This window comes from Falco cherrug, chromosome 5 (assembly GCF_023634085.1).
Source record: "Falco cherrug isolate bFalChe1 chromosome 5, bFalChe1.pri, whole genome shotgun sequence".
In the NCBI taxonomy this organism is placed as follows: domain Eukaryota; kingdom Metazoa; phylum Chordata; class Aves; order Falconiformes; family Falconidae; genus Falco; species Falco cherrug.
In genome coordinates, this window is record NC_073701.1 from 70,762,159 (window position 1) to 70,780,606 (window position 18,448).

At 48.9% G+C, this 18,448-nt stretch overlaps 1 protein-coding gene across 1 annotated transcript; it reads right to left on the minus strand.

Annotated features, from left to right (window-relative positions):
- Positions 1–926: 926 nt before the first annotated feature.
- On the minus strand, positions 927–17,981 carry GDI2 (GDP dissociation inhibitor 2). Its single transcript, XM_055712900.1, has 11 exons — positions 17,778–17,981; positions 9,360–9,467; positions 8,364–8,463; positions 6,978–7,112; positions 5,415–5,613; positions 4,900–5,031; positions 4,246–4,345; positions 3,109–3,280; positions 2,278–2,422; positions 1,987–2,041; positions 927–1,911 (listed from the first exon to the last, which is right to left on the minus strand). Exons 1-11 carry the CDS (start codon positions 17,820–17,822, stop codon positions 1,756–1,758), a joined length of 1,347 nt encoding a protein of 448 aa, XP_055568875.1. The 5' UTR covers positions 17,823–17,981; the 3' UTR covers positions 927–1,755.
- Positions 17,982–18,448: the final 467 nt, after the last annotated feature.

Genomic DNA, 18,448 nt, shown 5'->3' on the forward strand with positions numbered 1-18,448 from the left:
CTCAGCTTGCCGACACTGAGCACTGAAGCAGCTGAAGAGAGGAAGCACAAGGCAAGGGGGAACGTTGCCAGCCACCACTATGCCCATTGCTCCAGCAGTACAGGTACCAGGCTCCCAGCAGGCCCCAGTGGCTTAAAATGGAAAGGCGGCTGCTAGAGCTGGCAGCCAGGGAGAGGAAGTGCCAAAAGCCATTAAGCGCCAGGAGTGGGGAAGGAAAGGGGCAGCCACAGCCAAGTTTAGTGCAGCACCATGTTGTGAAGGAGATGTGGTCAAAGACCCAGTTCCTCTTCAGCAGCAGCATGACAGCAGCATGGCTACAGCTCAAGGGAAGGATGAACCCTTTACCAGTGTCTCTACCTGGCCAAGCACGGCAGCTGAGAGCAGGAGAAAGCTGTTCCAAGGCATTTTCTCATCTTTCCTGGTCCTGGCATTGCTGTGTACAAACATAAGCCCTGCTCCTTGCTGCACACCTGCTGCCCAACAGCAGGATTGCTTCAGGCCGCAAGATCCAAGCCAGGTGATCAGTAAGGCTCACTCCAAAGAGGAGCATCTCTCATTCATAGGGATCTCAACGCCCTGTAGAGGAACCATAAGAGCAAGAATTATTTACTGCTGCTTCAAGCAAGTGCTATTTCTGGAGGCAGGCACTAGGGGGCGGCTGAGGGGAGCAACACTTGCACCTACCGACCACTTGAGAGACAGTGACAGGCCTTGTGCTGTGGCACCTTCTCCCCTGCCAAAAGCAGCCCTGAGAGCAGCTGGAGCAGCAGGGTCTGGGAAGCCCAGCTAAGGAAGTCTGAGACCGTTTTCCAGTAGGAAATGCTCTGCACCACTCACGTTTCAACCCTGGCGGGCAGAGATCCATGGGATCTCGGTAAGGAGATGCTGCTCGTACAACTGAAGTGAATCAGACCAGAGCACAGGACTGGTTTCCAGAATTTGGCTTTACTTCGCAGTACAGAAATCATTTGGAGCCTTCAGGAGACACGAGAAGCACAGGCTCTGTCATACCGATACCGCAGTGCTGTTTGGTCCATCCAAGAAGCCACCAGGGTACAGAAAATACTTCCACATCTTGCCTGCTCTGTAATTTGTTCTCTCAATTTTATTAAGATTAAAACACAAAGGAGCCTTAGGCACAGCTGTGTCCCAACCGATGTAAACAGTTTTAGAAGCTTAAGTGGAGGTTAAGTTCTGTGCCCAGAACTAAGCCAACATTTGCTGCTACAATAGATGTGGGCTTTGTCCATAATACAACTTGCCACAAAGTTAGATTGATGGGAAATACTTTAGGGATGCTGTCCACAATAATGGAGTGCTCAGTTTCTATTTTCCTTGATATCAGGTTTGAGTGACAACCGTCACATCTACTAGCTCACCAGAAGCACATAATTGTGAAAGATGTTTACAAATGATTAAAAATACAAGGTAAGACACAGCTGTCAATGAGTTATTTCAAATCTGCACCAACGTCTACATCTGCAATAAAAAAAAAAATTCAGTCTGCCTTTTGCTTACAAGGTTAGTCATTAAATCAGTCAGTAATTTGCCAGATTCTGGACAGCAGCCCTACTAGAATGAAATAATTAACACATGATATCCAAAAGGGGAACATTACCAGTGCAGTACTCTTCAATCTCTCAGAGATGGGATTACAAAAGCAGGCCTTACAATATTGAATTTCATACAGTGTTCATTAAGTTCCTTATATATTCATATTAGCCGATTTAAATTTCTCCTAATTAGAGATTCTCATTACTGCTGCTCCTCCTCCCCATAGATATCATTTTTCTTGCGTTTCATCTCTTCGAAGTCAAACTCTGATCCCATCATCCTCTTATAAATATCTTTGATGTCATCGCACGTCGTCTCAAAGTGAGTGGTGGCGTCATAGGTGCGAGAAATGAAGATCTGGGAAGAGAAGTGGCAGTTTAGCACGGAGCCTCGAGCCTCACCGCCTCAAGCACGAGCTTGGCGCTTACTAACCTGGCTTTCGGTTCCCAAGTCAGTTGGTGCAAACAGGTCACTGATGCTAACGAACCTGGATGGAGAAAAAAAGAGCTTCAGATTAGTTTTACAGCATTGCTGAGCATCAGTATCAGTACAAGAATGGCTGAATTAAAGGGCAGCGTTCTGCCCAGCACATAAGCAGTCAAGGTACAGAGGAAATCCGGAATTTCAACACCTCTTTGCAGCCAAATGGCCTTCAGATCCCCTCTGCCCTCAGACCTAAGTGCTCACAGCAGAGAGGTGAGAAGGGGCTCGCCAAGGGCTTACTTCTGCTCAATGGGCTCCAAAAGGTCCAAGGCCGGCTTGATTTCCTTCTCCGGGTCTGCAGTTTCCACAGTAGTGCTGGCAATGGCAATGTACTTCCCCTGTGCTGCCACATTGTGTGCAGAGGAGATCATGCAGACGTAGATATCTGGGGAAACACGTCACAGCTACAGGTCAGTACATGCCAGGCAAGCCAAGAGCTCAGGTCAGGCCTGCCTTGTCCCAAAAGCCTCCTCTAGCTTGTACACTCATGCACCTCTTCCTGGTCCCCTAACAGTTTGTACCTCCTTGTCCTGTTTAAGACCACACTGGAAGGAGTTCCGTCCTTGCCCTGCAGTCCTACGTGCTCTCAGTCTCTTGGCCTGGACACAGGCAGCCCTGTGAGATCTCCAAAATGCAGTTTCCTGTGGCTACGACAGCTCCTGAAAGCCAGCAGGGTCCCCAGCAGCCAGCCCACCCCTCTGTTGGAGGGTGAGGAAGCATTTCCCCTCCCGCATGCAGCCCTCACTCCCCTCCCAGAGCACCCCTGTGTTCCTCACCCACGCACTTCCTTCCATGGGTTCTGCACACAGCTGTCTGACCACAGTCACCCCCAACTTCTCCCACCTGCCCCAGTGCCGCTTGAAAGCACAGCCTCACTGGGGCCCACAGGATTTCTGGGCAAGGACACGAAGTCTACTGCGGCAGTGGCAGTGAGTGCATTTTCCCATTTGATTCACATCTTACCGGACCATCGGAGCACATATCTGGCACCAGGCCATGTAATGACCACTATGCCTCAACCCAAGTGCACGAGAGCTGTGCACATCCCAGCAGTCCCTGTGCTCCACACACCTGATTTTCGGTTGACCTGATTCTGTGGAATGATGATCTGGCACGAGTTGGCATCATTTGTATTCTTGATTGGGTGGCTCAAGATGCAGATTACCCGAATCACTTGACCGACCTTCGTTACACGGTCTGAGACATAGCTGGGGTCACAAATGAGCTGTTTGCAGCGAGCAACCTGCAGAGACAGGTGGACCTGGAGTGACCACTGCGCAGAGGTGTGCACAGACACAGCCAGAGGCGAGAAACAAGCTGATTTTGAGGAAAACGAGGAGCAATGTGAGGCAGCTGTTCCTGCCTCGGGTTCTTAGTTCACTGCCAGCAGCATGCTTCAACTTGGGCAATCCAAACCTCAACACATTACTCTTAAAAGACTACATACAGCTGCATGATCAGTCACATCCTGCCCCTGTAACTCAGTACACAGTTAAGCTCTAACCCCTACAGAGTCCAGTCCTTCCAGACTAGGACTGTAACTTTAAGGCTGAACCAAACAGGTAAGAATTGACCAGTTTGCATTAGAGCTTATTTTTTTCCAGTAATAGTTTAATATTTGACCAATCTGAGGCCTCCAGACTGCCTGCACTTGGGCACATCAGTCTATAGCATGGATTATCATCCCCTACCCAGAAGGGACACGTTACCCTACCAGCATGTGTGCAACTGTCCTGCAAAGCACCTGCTCTAGTCAGGAGCACATGTATAGCTTCCAAGCAGCTCGCAGCACTCTTGCTAGTTTTACATTGCCAGGTTGAGAAGCTGCAGAAAGGCCACCTACTAGCTGTCTGAGCAGCTAAAATTCAATGTCAGTGGCAGAGCTGGTTCCATACCCAGGTTAGACACATGCAACAGCTCCCTTCCAGTTTAACTAGCCTGATTTATTCAGAAAACAATCTTGCCATCCCATGGAGATGTCACTCCATCTCCTGGAGTAGACTACTGTACTGTAACTCCTCATCCTAAAAATACCAACATGTCTTAAGCAAGGTGGCAAAGGGAAAAACACCAGCCAAGCAGTTTTGGTCCTAGGGCTTTCATAAGGGGTTTTCTACTGCAGTTGTTCAGATCCATGACTGACAGCCTCAATTTTGGGGGGCAAGACGTGGGGTGGGGAGTAAGGAAAAGAATCAGAAGGTACCATACCTCCCCTTCAGACTTCACACCAACCACTTTGCCATTTTCTATCACAATCTCTTCAATGGGCTTGTTCAGCATGTAGGTGCCTCCGTATATAGCGCTTAACCTGCAAGAGTAAAGCTGCTTCAGCATGTTCCACAGGTGTGTGTTTGGTTTTTAACAGCCCTTCCAGCCCCTTGTTTCTGTTCCACTTGGACAAACCCCACATTAGACTTAAAACTCTTCAAAACAGACTACTTAAACATCTTTGCAGCAGATGCTGTCTGCTGTTCTTTCTGCAAGGCATCTGCTGGTGTTTGAAGGAAGTTACAGGTACAATTACATCCTGCTAGAAACAACCTGCTTGGCACAGCCCAGACAGCCCTGCAGCATAAAGAGCTGTAGGCTACACCACGTAGGCAAATCTGACTTCGTGGACAGACAAGATGCAGCAATCAGTATCTCTGAGCAAACCCAGAACTACCGCCACTAACAGGAATCATAGTAAACATGGAGGAATCACTTCCTCATTAAAGACAGCACAAAAACCATTAACAGCCACAGTATTTTTGTGTGGCATCATGTTCTGGAAGCTTGAACATTTGACTCCACACATCTGATCCCCCACCAGGTGCCACAGCAGGTTTAAGGAAATACTGGAGTCCAAAACCAGGTTCTCACCTTGCAAATCCCTGGGGCAGCTCTCCAAGGCCATAGAGGGGATAAAGGTACGGGCTTTTACCATATCTAGCCAGCGACTCACTGTAGAGCTTAATCCTGTTGATTGTTTCTTGGCATGGTTGATCTAGATAGCTGGAGAGGGCAGTTACATCATTTGCAGTGTTTCACAAACCAAGACTTTGAGCAGAATACACTTGAAGAGCAAAACATTTCCTTCCTGTGAAGTTTCCTTCCCCGCCCTCCAGCTGCTCCTGGCAAGTATTTCCCTGGAAGTTCCCTTTTAGAAACACTTAGTGTCACAAGGGTTTTTTTTCAGGAAGGAAATGCTTCATTCACCACAAGAACCCACAAAGTTTAAGTATCCCATCAGCACAGGGCCCAGCATTTTAAGATTCGTGCAGCACCAAGGGACAGGCACACTTTACGAGACATCCTACCCTCAGGCTCCCCAAAGTCTGTGCTGCAAGCACCCAGCACCCCAGCTGATTTGGGGGAGCAACTGAACCTGCACTTACTCGTCAGTCCTGTAGAGCGCAAGGGCATGGCCTGTGAAGTCTATAACATCCTGCCCCAGGTCAAACTTCTTATACACGTCACGCATAGTGGTCTTCTTGGGATCAACACCTTCGAAAGTTCGGGGGTCGTTCTCATCGAAGTTGGCAACGTACACTAGGAATTTCCTGAACCGGCGTTTCTCAAACAAGCCCATTAAGCCTAAAACCAAGGTATTTTGTCAGAACTTGCATAGCTATTAGATGGCTTTTCCATTCCACAGAGTATCAGAAGCGTGTCAGAACTGCTGACCATTTCAACCATCACCTGATATCAAGGAGTTTGGCCTTGAGGGCTAACCAAGGCTCTCTGCTCAAGCAGACCAACATCTGCCATGCCAGACCACTCAGGCAGCTGTCCCACTGCACCAGACCTCAAGAGTGGTACAGCCAACTTTTCTCAAGGCATGGCTGGAGACCAGGCTTCTATACTACTTCCAGCTGGGGAAAAGCCTGGAGAGCAGTTTCCACCTGGCCCAGTGTAAAGCCCAACCTCAGCTTCCATAAGCAAAGACCTGTGTTTGCCATCTAACCAGACTTAGCATCATCAAAGTGTGGTGATCAAAGCTCCATCAAAGCAAGCAGTGCTGGGCTCTCCTGCAGCCTCACCAAGGAACCAGCAAGTGCTGTGAGGGACAAAACTTCAAACACAAGATTGGACAAAGCACCATTTATGTGCTTTAGTTTTCTACAAATTGGAGAAGCAAGACTGGACTTGCTGCAACACTAAGGCAGAGACAGCACCAAAGGCACCTCCTACTTCTACCAGCATAAGTCTCCTTGAGTCCACTTAGGAGACAGCAATGTGACCAAATTGAAGGAACAACGATTACTTCACTACAAATGGGAGTATCTGCCATGAGGAAGACTCCAATGTACAGACAAGCCACGTACTGGGAGCCTTATTCGCAGGAGTTGCTTTATCACAAGACTCTTCAGAGATGTTACTTAATACATCCTGCGCCAGAAGCTAATGGACTGCCCTCTGCTAGCTCCTATTATGGATGATCAGTAGTTTTATCTGAAGAGTAAAATTTAAGTAGAAAACAATTAAGATTTGAGCTAGGTGCCTTCGTCATTCCAGTCTGTCTGCTGATGAATGAGACATTTTTCAGACACACGATTCCATCCAACAAGGACCCAACATTAAATATTTGTGGCACAGCTGGGAGCACAACTCCCAAACACAACACTTTGAGGAAGTAAAACACTGCCATATTCTTACCAGATGAGCCGGCATCTGGTAAGCTGCCAGAGAACAGGCAGCTTGACCAGCTCCATTTGTGAGCTCCAAGAAAACAGTAACTCAAGGTGCAGGAAGCCCAAGACTCACACTGCAAGTGGCATTTGAAGTCAAATGAGATGCAGAAGAATCCTATGCTAAGCACAGCTTGTTACCAAGATGGTGTCTAGACACAGCATCAAGTTTTCTTTCCAAAATATCCCCAGATGCAGATGGCAGAGACCTGTTTTGCCTTTGTTTACAGACAGCAGCCTCAGGAGGAAACAAAAGGTGCAACTACTCACTGGATGCCAAGGCTTCTGCCTCAGTAGAAGGAACTTTGTAGATCTTTCCTCCCTTGTAGACGAAGCTCCCCTCAATCACCTTGAAGTCTAAGTAGCGAGTGACTTCTGTGTAGAGCAGCATCTTTACCAACTGACCTGGAAAGGAGGTTGGGCACAAGTCAACCAGCTGGTCAGCAGCCAGAAGCCAAGAGGACTATGCTTCTTACAAGGCAGACAGTTCTTGCAGCAAAGCAAACACACCACATTCAACCCACACAGCTCTTACACCTTTGTGTAACACACAGGGTGTGGCAGGTACCCACTAGTGCATTATGAGGCAGTTTTAAGGCTTTCTTACAGGCAATTAACAGCTTCCTTGTCACTCCTGTGGTTTCCATCAGTCCTCTGAGTAAAAGCCATCCTGCAGCATGTTAATCCGCTGCAGTACACTGCTGTTCTTTGCTCCCTGTAGTTAATGCGCACTCAACGTGACAAAGTCATGGTTTTGGATCACAGCAGCTCCTCATCCTCACTATTCAGATCTAGCACAACCTATTAGTTGTCCAGCCAACTGACCACAAATTAGCCCCTGGCTTGCCCACAGCTAGTGTCAACATATGCTCACTTACCTGTCCCTACCCACTGTCACATCCCCAGAAGGATGCTGTCCCTAGAAATGCACCACAAAGCCTGTGCAAGCCGAGACTACAGTAACCAAATCTTGACTGGGATTTATCAAGTCTTCCCCTGCACTAACCTTGAGCAAGACTGGCCCTACAGTACATCTATGCCCTCGTGCTTCAGGAGCAAGAGATTCCAGCAGCAAGTGGTTGGTATTTGGCAAAGGGACTGGCCCCTGAACTTGCCTGTATTGATAACCACTTCACTGATAGTGGATTTGGTCTAGAACTGTCCCAGTACTGGAATACATAGATTAAAGAATAAGGATTTGTAGCATCAGTAAGGGGTGACAGAGTCTGTAAGTCATAAAACAGAGACGAAGGGAATTAACAGTCACCATGGAATCAACTGTTTCTTCCTAAACAGTGGAAGAGTAACACCACACGAATTCATGGCATTAACTCTGGCTAGAAATGCAAACACATGAAGAGAGGACATTGGAAAATGGAAGTTCAAACACTCCAGACATGCCATTGCTGCACACTCCAAGCTGGTGCCGTTTTCAGGGTCTGAAAGGTCCACAGCCAAAGTGAGTCACAGGGCAGAAACCGTGGTGCCTCTACATAAACGCATGCAGATCAGCTCAAGTGAGCTTTCCACAGCTCTTTGATTAATGCTTCAACAGTTTCATGAAGAGATAGCTGAAGGGCTGTTTATTCTATTAGAGCACTGAACACTAACTCAGCTAAGCTTACGAGGCAGATTTGGGAGCTCAGCATCACTTACCATTAGCCATAAGGAATTTTGGAATTAGGTCCACGTTCCAGTCTCTTCCTCGCCCCATAGATTCTGGTGGAGTTCCTGGTAGATTAAACCTTTTGTAGAGCTTTGGAGAGAACACAAAACTTACTATAGCAGATGAAATATCTATGGGTATAATTTCTCCCACACATGTACACACTTTCCACCCCCACATCTCCCCAGCTGAACATAAGCTCTTCACAGCAAGCTTTTGGCCAGCGTTTTAGCTCCAATTTGATTGCTGATGCAACACACAATGCACATCCAGTGAATCGTTACAGTAAGAATTGGGCAGCATTATTTTGCTCATCCAGTCTTTCTTCCAAGGCTTAAAGCTTGGGAATTTATGACCTGCTGAACCAAAATTCTGTTTTAACATAACTAAAAGTAATCTGATCAAAACGTGTACTTCAGGAGAGGGCAGGCTCCTCCGTATATTTAAATCATATTCCCCGATGTAAGCAGCAAGGAGAACAGCAGTTTCCTGACATCTGATTAATCAGCCATGCTAACAGCTTCAGGGATACACAATCACAGGGTGCAAGCAGTAACCAAATGAGATGGCGCCTATCCAGTTGGAAGTGCTCACAGACTAAGGACCAAGCGTAACATCAAGGCACTAATAGCACACAGCATTTCTTAGGCCAACATTTGCCAGCAAGCGCAGCAGTATCAATTTTGCCAAAGAGTTTTTTTAACATCTAGCTGTCGGGCATTATAGCTCCGAATGATTGCTCAAGTGCTGCATGCTTGAATCCCGACTGGGAGCTACAGAGAACAAGTGCTATCTACCAAGTATAAACATACACACTGGTTTCTCCCTCACTGTTATCTGATGTGGAAGTGCCATAAAACATCCTTACTCAAAGGAAGCCCTTAAGAGTAATTACTTCAAATCCACCCCTAGGACAGCTCAAAATAAAGCCTCCTTTTATATGCCTGGGGAGGAGACAATAGGTGGGTGTCAGCCTTCGTACTTACATCCTCCAGGGGTGTAATAGATGCGCTTTCCCCTCCATAGTAAGAGTTACGATCCATGTGAAGGACTTTCTTTCCATTCACTGACATGATCCCAGAGAGGATGCATTCCTACAAAGAGAGAAAATGAACAGATGCAAGGAACATGTTAGCTGCATTTGAGCCTCCTTCCATTTCTCCTAATGATGCTTTCTCAAAAAGCATGTTCAGACAGCCTGCTGCATGCCTAGATTTGAAGGAACCCGCACAGTCTTTTGAAAACAAACACACCAGTTGCCTTTAGTCCAGAATTAAGACACATACACTGAAAGACTTTTATTTGAAAGAGATTAACCCCTTACTAGGTTTGCTGCTCTGCTAACCAAGATGTTATAACTACACAAGCACTACCTATCAGGGCTCTCCTGAGGATATTTCTGGGAAGTTCATGCATTTGGGCCAGATTAGGAAAGTGTATGCTCCTAAACCAATAGCTATCAATTTAAGGATGTCCACAGAGAGCCAGCGCCCTCGTTTACGGATGACAGCAGGAACATGGAATCTTACCTGGATGTCAGTCAGCCTCCTCAAACCTCAATCATTGATATTTGCCACACTGTGACATGCAAGAGAGTCAACAGCTACTCTTAAAGAGTAGAGGTAGCATAAAGAATAAATAAATCCTTTTGGAAGCTTTATCATCTCAGTAGACACTTTTCAATCCTTGCTACGTACCCACTGAGATTAAAAACACTGAGATTACTTTGAGCAGCATATCAGCTGCTATGTCTGAATGCAACACCAGGAGGCCGAAACTAACCGAAAAGGGCCACAAGTTGTAGCTTGCAGAACCAACTAAGGACTTGCACAGCTAAATCCCCATTAAAACACAACTTTGCAACTAAACTGGTCACCAGCTCTGGCATTCACAACCTAAAGAGCTTAACAAAAACTTGAATACTTGCATGATTAGGACTGCTTATCGTGGAGGTTTTATGGATTTTTCTTGCTCTGCCTCAACTCTCTCTGAAGGCAGAATTACATCTGCAATTGAGTTTTGATTCACCATCAACATTATCTAATTTGTAGGTCCTGGCCACACCTCATATTATCTTCCATTTAGCCTGTAAAACCCCACTCCAGCTGCTGAGAGATGCCACCCCTGCACATTTGCTTGCCTAGAAGCAGAGTCGTCGCTCATTCAAGAGAATCAGCGGCTTGGGCCTCCTGGCAAAGATCCACGTCTCTGTGAGATCCTTTGTGGTTATTCCACATGCATCTCACCCGGCGGAGCACTCAGGACTCTCCTTGTGTGTCACCTCACCCATGCTGCAGCATGTGAGAGGCTTAGTTCAAACTGTTATGGCAACACTGGCCAACACAGGTACCAGTTAGCGCCCTCAGCCAAACCACAATTATAATGCAAAAAGTCTCCCACCGTATATCATTTACTTGACTTGCAAATCCTAACTCTGGTAAATCCTCAGTATAAAGGAAGCTTTTTAAATCATCTTCAATTTCACCAGCCAAAGACCAGCTCATAGTAAAGGCAGCTTTCATGAGGGGTTATTTTGTTCTGAAGTGTCTCAACATCTGTAGGTGTGTGGAAGGTTGGCAGGCATAACTGGCGTAAGGACTTGCTGTTCTTGCACTTCCAGGTGGCAACAGGCAAATCTTCTGAGAGAGCAAGGCACTGCTAGCCAGCCTGTTACCCACCAGGATGGCGTGGTAATTCAGCCAAGGCCCCGAAGAGCAAAGCTAGGGCTGCATGCCTAGTGCATGGCAAGAATGGGTCACTCTGAGTTTAATCTCTGAAGTCGTGGGTAATTTCAAACGTGGCATCCACAAGTCTTCATGGTCTTGTGATACGATCATGATCACGGATCATGATCACGAACAGGGATCATGAACAGTTAGCCACAGTACTTCTCACAAAACCTCTCCATGATCCATCAGCTGCTCTTTCCAATGCCATACCATCCTCCACGAACTCCAGATCCCTCATGTCCTGCAAGGCCCCTCCTCTTCTTCCAGACAGGCTGAAGCAAGCAGAGAAACTTACAGCAGACATGGCTGCACCAAACCCTGTGCTAAGACGCTACTCCAGCGCATGGTGAGCCATACAACAGTGAGGAACTGCACAAGAGAAAGTACAGTTGGCTTTTATGGTGTCAGTTAAAATGTTAATAATTTGCCACGTGTAATGTGGGACTATCACACCAAGTGCATCAGCACTAGCCAGCATGATCTTCTCGGTTAAACTGAATTCACAGAGCTCTACACGAGGGCTCTGGTTTGATTCTTTGCTCTACCCTGTGATTTTATCCACCCTGGAACATCTTCCAAAACCCTGGCTCACCAGCTCTGCCAGGTGGTGGTACAGGACTGCAAGCATCCATACTATAGCTGAGCCATGAGGAAGCCAACCATGATTTCAAAACAAGATAAGTATCAAACAGAAGAACAAAGTTACAGTAAAAGCAGTAGAAGCTACATTCTTTGGTCCAGATGCCACCAGATTTCCTTCCTCCATCTAAGGAAATTTCAAAGTGTTTCTTGCTCTATCTTCTCAGAATAGGAGATTCCCAGTGATCCCTTCAACATGTTGCCTGCCCAGATTGCCAGCATCCCCTCAGAGTGAATTTGGGTACCAGTAGAAGATAAGAGAGATCTTAAATACCTTTTCAATCTTATTTCATACCCATTAAACACCAATATGGGGATTGAGGTATTAAATACTGTTTTATACAAAGCTCATTTAACACATTCATTACATCACCCAAGCTCCCACAGAGCCCCAGAGCACTGAAATCCTGACCGGCCTTTCACCATTGCTTCCCTTTGCAGCTGATGAGACAACAGCATGGTCATAAAACATACGAGATGCACAATAGATTTATCCTCCCAGCTCAGCAATTCCTTTCGATGGCTGCGCTGGCTGACCGCTGGCTATACCCATCCACTGGTGTGCGAGTCTGTGTCTAGGAACCGCTTGGTATGCCATTGTGTTGTTTGGGTCAGGGAGCGAGGAAAACAAACAGCCCGTACTGATAAGGGGAGGGCTGGGAACAGTTGAGACTGCAAATAAAAAATTGGAAGAGTCAGAGTTCAAATCTGTGGCTTTCTGACGATACCATAAACATCAACACCATGTAAATGCATAAAACTGCTGACAGCAGAAAGGGCACCAAGACACAGCTGAGAAAGCTCTAGGTATCCAGGCAGGGTCAAACACAATCTTCATGCAAATTACAGTCAGGCTGTGCTACTATAATCCACTGCTTCAGCTAGTTCAGGTTATGATGGGCTCCCGGCTCCCAAGAACTCACGTTGTGTTGCTGAATGAATGACAGAGCAAGTCTTAAGAGCAATCGATGTCATCTGCAGCTCAGCTGCTTCAAATCTCCGGAGAGCACAGAAACAGAGAACAGCGTACCTCAAACAGAGACAGCACATCCAATAGAGATCCATGAAAAAAAAAAAATAGGAATAAGGGGTAACTTGGAAATATGGGTGCTTCCACGCTAGCTCTTCCCTGATGATGAAGACCATCAGCTCTTCCCTCACACAAACTGGTCACGAATAGACCTTCTGCATGCAGAAGCCTGCAGGAATTGAGGGAAGCAAGTAGGTTTACATGGATTTTCTCCAAGTAGGGCGGCAGCTCTGAAAGGCTCAGACAGACCGATGGATACTTGAGCCAGCGTCGGTCCATCTAACAGCACCGAGAGAAGGATTCTGTGCAAAACATTTAGCAAAATCCCTTCATCTTCAAGAATGGGTTCTGGCACAGCAAGAGCTTTCTTAGAAAGACAGAGCCATGCTGTGGTGAGCAAGAAGTTATACACAACGCGTTACCATCGCCCAGGCTATTCCACCTCTAACATACGCCGGCTACATCTACCGTGCCAGACTCCAGCAAGCAAGACTCAAAGGTCTGCTGAGCCATACAAACTGCAAAAGCAATTACTCACTGCACTTGAGCAATCCCCTCAGCTACCAGGGGATGATGCAAGGGACAGCGACACTCCACTTGATCCTCACAGTCACTTTGATATTCTTTATTTAGGCTCTTTAAGCAATGAGGTCTGTGCCTGTACAATTAAATGTATCCTGAACCAGAGTTTGGCTACTCTGCTCCCATAGAAAGTGAATCTGCATCTTTGTGATGGATTTATATAGCTTTAATGCAGTGAGGCAGCTGGCAGGTAAGAAGCTTAGTTCAGCACATTGGGGCCTGCAACAAGTGAAAACCCAGCAGAAACATGGTGTTCATCTGCTAGGGCTATACAGGATAGTTTAATTATGCCCAACATTCATGTGAAATAACCCATGTCATCTGGAGCACAGAAAGCAGATAACAAATATCTGTCAGAGTGCACAACATCCTACTCCCAAACATCCCCGTGAGCAAGTACTGAGCCATTTCCAGAGAGGTGTAAATTAAGGTGAACTGAAAAGACAAGTCTGGAAATAAAAACACTAGGTGTTCTCCAGCCTGCCGATTACCGCATCAGATTAAAAACGAGTTTGTGCAGTAGGCCTGGAGAAAGATGCTGCCTAATCTGCAATGCACTATGCACACAGCAAGCCTAAACCAAGAATCTTAAAGCTACTAAGACCTGAGCAACTTTGGGAAGCCATTCATGGAATCACAGAATGGCCAGGTTTGAAAAGGACCTCTAGAGATCATCTAGTCCAGCCCCAACCATTCCCACCAGCACCTCCAGGATGCAGTAGCTGAAATACCTACCAGCGCCTGTGCTAGGCCAGCCAGGCCCACCAGCGCTCGGCAAGTACCCACCCCGTAGTTAGCACACACGGCCCAACACTTTACTACTGCTCAATGCATAGAAGGATCAGGAGAAACGTAGTGCTCTTGCATGAGTGCTGTGAAGTTAATTACACTTCAAGTAAGTTTGAGGCTGTTGTATCAGCAGTAATACAGGATTTAAAATGTGCTGGGATTATTTTTCCTCATACTGCTAAGACATATCTTTACAAGCTTGGCACTGCAATGGGGTTTCTGATTAGCATACATAAGGGAAAAACTGAATATTTTGAGCACCAGTAATCCCAGTCCTAAAGCTGCTTTAGTTCTTCCTTACTGGTTGAAGAAGAGATTAACACCTGAAATATTCATGCTGCACTGTCAGACCCATCAAAAGTAGAATTTATGCATGCACTCTCACGCACTTACATAGCAGTGGCCTTGCAGACGCAACCACTGCAACAGATGTATTTGTAGCTCTTTTACAAAGGCTCTGATGATGTTTTTTCTCTTTAAATGAAAAACTGAACTTGCACTTTGGAAAGAGAAAGGAAAAACCCTCCAGATCAGCAGCCACTCACTGCCTCTCCCAGATGCTCTGGATTACAGCTATTTTATGGGCTTTGTACAAGTCCTAGTGAAGGATGCTAGGACAAAGTCATGCAGTTGCTCTCATAGGACAAGACGCAAGATGGGGACAACCCAACAGGTAGCCTGGCAGAGAGGCAGAATGCTCTAGTGCCTAGCAAACAGAACCCCCATTTAATCTCGTTTTTTCAGGCAGCATCAAGATCAGTACTTGAGGTGTAGGATGGGCTTTTCTGGGAAGAGACACAAACTCACTGAGCTACAACAGTAGCCTGGTGGAACTCCCAACAGCATAGTCCATTTCTACAAGGGCCAGCTTCAAGAAAACGGTGCTTGAAAACATCATCAGAAGTTTCACGACAGTTTAAGACTCTTTGGAAAAGGAAAGAGACAACTGAACGTGTTTCACACAGCACGTTTTCCAGTTCCTTTCCCATAAGAAGCCTGATTCTGCCAATACTGGTAACAGACCAAAGCTGGAGGAGCAAGCTTCCAGCTACAGAGAGTCCTGTAGACCAGCCTGAACGACTCAGGCTCTGCTCCGACACTACTTGCCAGCCACAAGGGTTGAGCCAACATCATGCATTTTAGGATCAGTAACATCCTGGTTGCACCAGGACCTCTAGTTTCCATATACTTGCTTTTCTGCACGAGCTGCTCAAGTCGAGATGAAGTCCAACCTGTTCTAATTGGTATTTCAGAGCTAAAGCCTGCACATCAGAAGCAAAATAAGCACTCCAGCATACTCTCAGGCTCTGGAGTTCGGTCAGTGCACCTTAAAATACGGCCCTAATTTATTCCTTTTAACTCAACTGCTGATCATTAGCATTAGCTTGTCTTAAAAGCTATTTCACAAGAGGCCTTTTGTCAAATTTACATTGGCATTTGTCAGTTTGAGATTAAGCATGGTGCTTACCAACTTGATACCACAGTTCACTCTAAAGCATAAATTAACATTTTAATGGAGCTCAATCTATTAGAGGCCCCCTCACCAGCAGCTCATTATATGTCACCTCTCCAAAAGTCTTGTGTCCCTGCTTTGGTGAGCCAGAGACAGGTTTTAGGACAGACTGCAGCTTTCCCTATCAAAGGGAAGAAGCTTTTACCTCATAAGTCATTCCTGCTACCTCAAAGGAAGAGCCTTCAAAGAAAAGAATGAAAGCAACCAGAAAAGTTGGGTTTACCCTACAGCAGCAGCTGGAAAGACACTCCCACACTCTGCACATTTTCTTTGTGCCACATCCTGGTTTTGTTACCATTATTCCCATACTCAGAATAGGGGGATGATAAACCAGATTTGCCTTAAGCATCCGTGCCCCAGTCCAGTGTCAGCAGACATGATGCCTTCGCCACTGTGGCAGCCCCGTCAATCACAGCGCCAAAGCCACAGTAGGAAGCGCATGTATTCTATTTACAATTGCCATCAACAGGGGAAGTGGGGGAAATCCTTCACGACTAACCCCAAAGACAGCTCTTTGTCTAGCCACCTCTCCCCGTTAACAGGGGGAACAAAAGCAGGAAAGGCTATTTAACAGCGCAGAAAACCTCCTCTCCACCATATTGGATTTTCTTCCCCCCTTCTTCAAACAATACCTCTTATTTGTAACCTGCAATCCACCCTTCAGCACCTACTAAACCCGCAGTGCATAAGCTAGCGGTAGCCCCAGACATCTCCCCAGTTTGAAGACAGGCAGAAACCAGAAGAAATCTCCACCAGCAAACCTCACAGGCAGCAGCACTGCCATTTTTTTTTCCCCTCGGCAGCCCGCAGCGCGGGCTGCATCCTCCACAATAGGACAAAGCCCCACCACGGCTCATCCCCCTCCCTCTGCCGCACCCCGAAGTGCCATCAGCTGTCAGTTTTCCTCAGGGATGACCAAGATGAAGCGACAACACAGGAGAGGATTCGGGGGGGGGGGGGGGGGGGGGCGCACAGAAATCAGACAAATTTGACAGGCATGCAGGGCTCGCCCGTCTCCCCATCCCCCTCCTGCTGCAGTCAGGGCTGGATGGAGAGCCGAAGGCTGCAAAGGCGGAGCGGGGATGTGGGGGGTGGATAACCAGGTCTGCCTCCACCCTAAGCCGGGCTCCGCTCCGAGCAGGGCACGGCTCGATAGACCTGCAGCCACCTCGGCTTGAGGGGACTGACGGTGAAGGGGGGGGGGGGGGGGGGGGGGAATTAAAAAGCCGGCAATAAATCCCCTTTGGCATTTTATTGTCCGTCGTCCCCCGCCCTCCCTCCGCTAAACAACTGCATTTCCTGGGGCCTCCCACGGGCAGCGCCGGACCGGGCACCTCACGGGAGCAGGGCCCGGCCCCGCAGGGCGCTCGGGGGGACCCAGGAGGCTGGGGGGGAAGGGGGGGAACAAGAACCGGACACATCCAAACCTGGGGGTCTCTTATAATCATATAAAAAAACCAGAACCCAGCGCCAGGGTCTAGTTAGGGTTGGGGGGGTAAAGACCCAGGCGGTCGAAGGATGGGGAAGGGATTCAAGCCGGGGCTGTGTGCGTGTGTTAGTGATAGGGGGTGCTACGATAATTAGGTGAAATGGGGGAAAGGACCTCGGGGGAGGGGGCGCGGGTACCAAAACCCAGGCACCCCCGGGTAATATGTTGCGAGGGGGGGAAGCAGGAACGCAGGCACCTCAACCGGAGCTGGGGCGGGGGACTACGATGATGCTGTGACAGATGAAGAAAACGACTCGAAGGTCCGAGCGGAGGGTGTGGGGGTGATAACCAGGTGAGAGATTGGGGAAGGGACCACGACATCCAGAGGAGGACGCGGGACCCAGGCGCCTGAGGCGGGGGGTGCCTCAGAACCCCGGTGTCCCAGCCGGGGGCTGGGCGGGGGCTGGGGGAGGATAATCAGGTGATAGATGGGCAAAAGGACACCGGCGCCCGGCTGGAGCAGGGATCAGCACCCAGGAGGAGCGATGGGGACGGGGGCCAGACGCAGGCAGGACCCAGTCACCGGGGTGAAGTGGGGGGGGGAACAGGGACGGCGGGGCGGGGCAGGGCGGCGGCCGCCCGCCCGCGGCAGGCCTGAGGCCCAGGCGGGCGGCGGCGGCGGCTCCTCCTCACCGTGAGGCCGGTGCCCAGCACGATCACGTCGTACTCCTCATTCATGGCGGCGCGGGGAAGGGAAGCACAGGGCGCGGGGAGGCGTCTCTCGGGTCTCTCTCTACCGGCCGGGGCTGAGGCGAGCCGGGCGCTGCGGGGCCGCAGGAGCGGGAGAAAATGGAGCCTCCGCCGCCGCCGTGAAGAGACCGCGCCGGGAGGGGGCGGGGCCGCACCGCCCCCGCACCGCCCGCGCGCCTGCCAATCACCGCCCGGCGCCTCCCGCCATTGGCTCGCCGCGCCGTCGCTAAGGGGCGGGTGCTGCGCCGTGCCGACGGCGCTGCCACCGTGGTGGGGGCGCGGCGCGCATGCGCGGCGAGCACTGACCATCACCCCTTCCCCCCCCCCCCCCCCCCCGCCCACCGCGTTTGTGCAGCGCCGAGCACCGCCAGGACGTCCTCGACGGGCTGGGGCGGGGGGGGGGGGGGGGGCGGCAGGGAGCACACGTATGCACGTGCTGCGCGTGCAACGGTAGTGCAATGCGCACGTGCGAGCTTGCAACGGGTGGGTGCATGCGTGTGCCAGAGGTGCCCAGCTGCACATGTGCAAATGGGCACAGGCGTGTGCAATGGAGACGTGCACACCCGTGCAACCAGGACGTGCATGCCATGCAGGCACCCACTGCACACCCTTGG

Bases quoted from the DNA above. Each gene is read 5' to 3' on its own strand.
- GDI2 (XM_055712900.1), bottom strand. From the start codon at position 17,822: ATGAATGAGGAGTACGACGTGATCGTGCTGGGCACCGGCCTCACG. The intron at 5,614-6,977 runs GTGAGTAGTTGC...CCTTGGTTTTAG, and splicing joins GGCAGAAGCCTTGGCATCCA to GCTTAATGGGCTTGTTTGAG. The intron at 5,032-5,414 runs GTAAGTGCAGGT...TGCCCTCTCCAG, and splicing joins GCGCTCTACAGGACTGACGA to CTATCTAGATCAACCATGCC.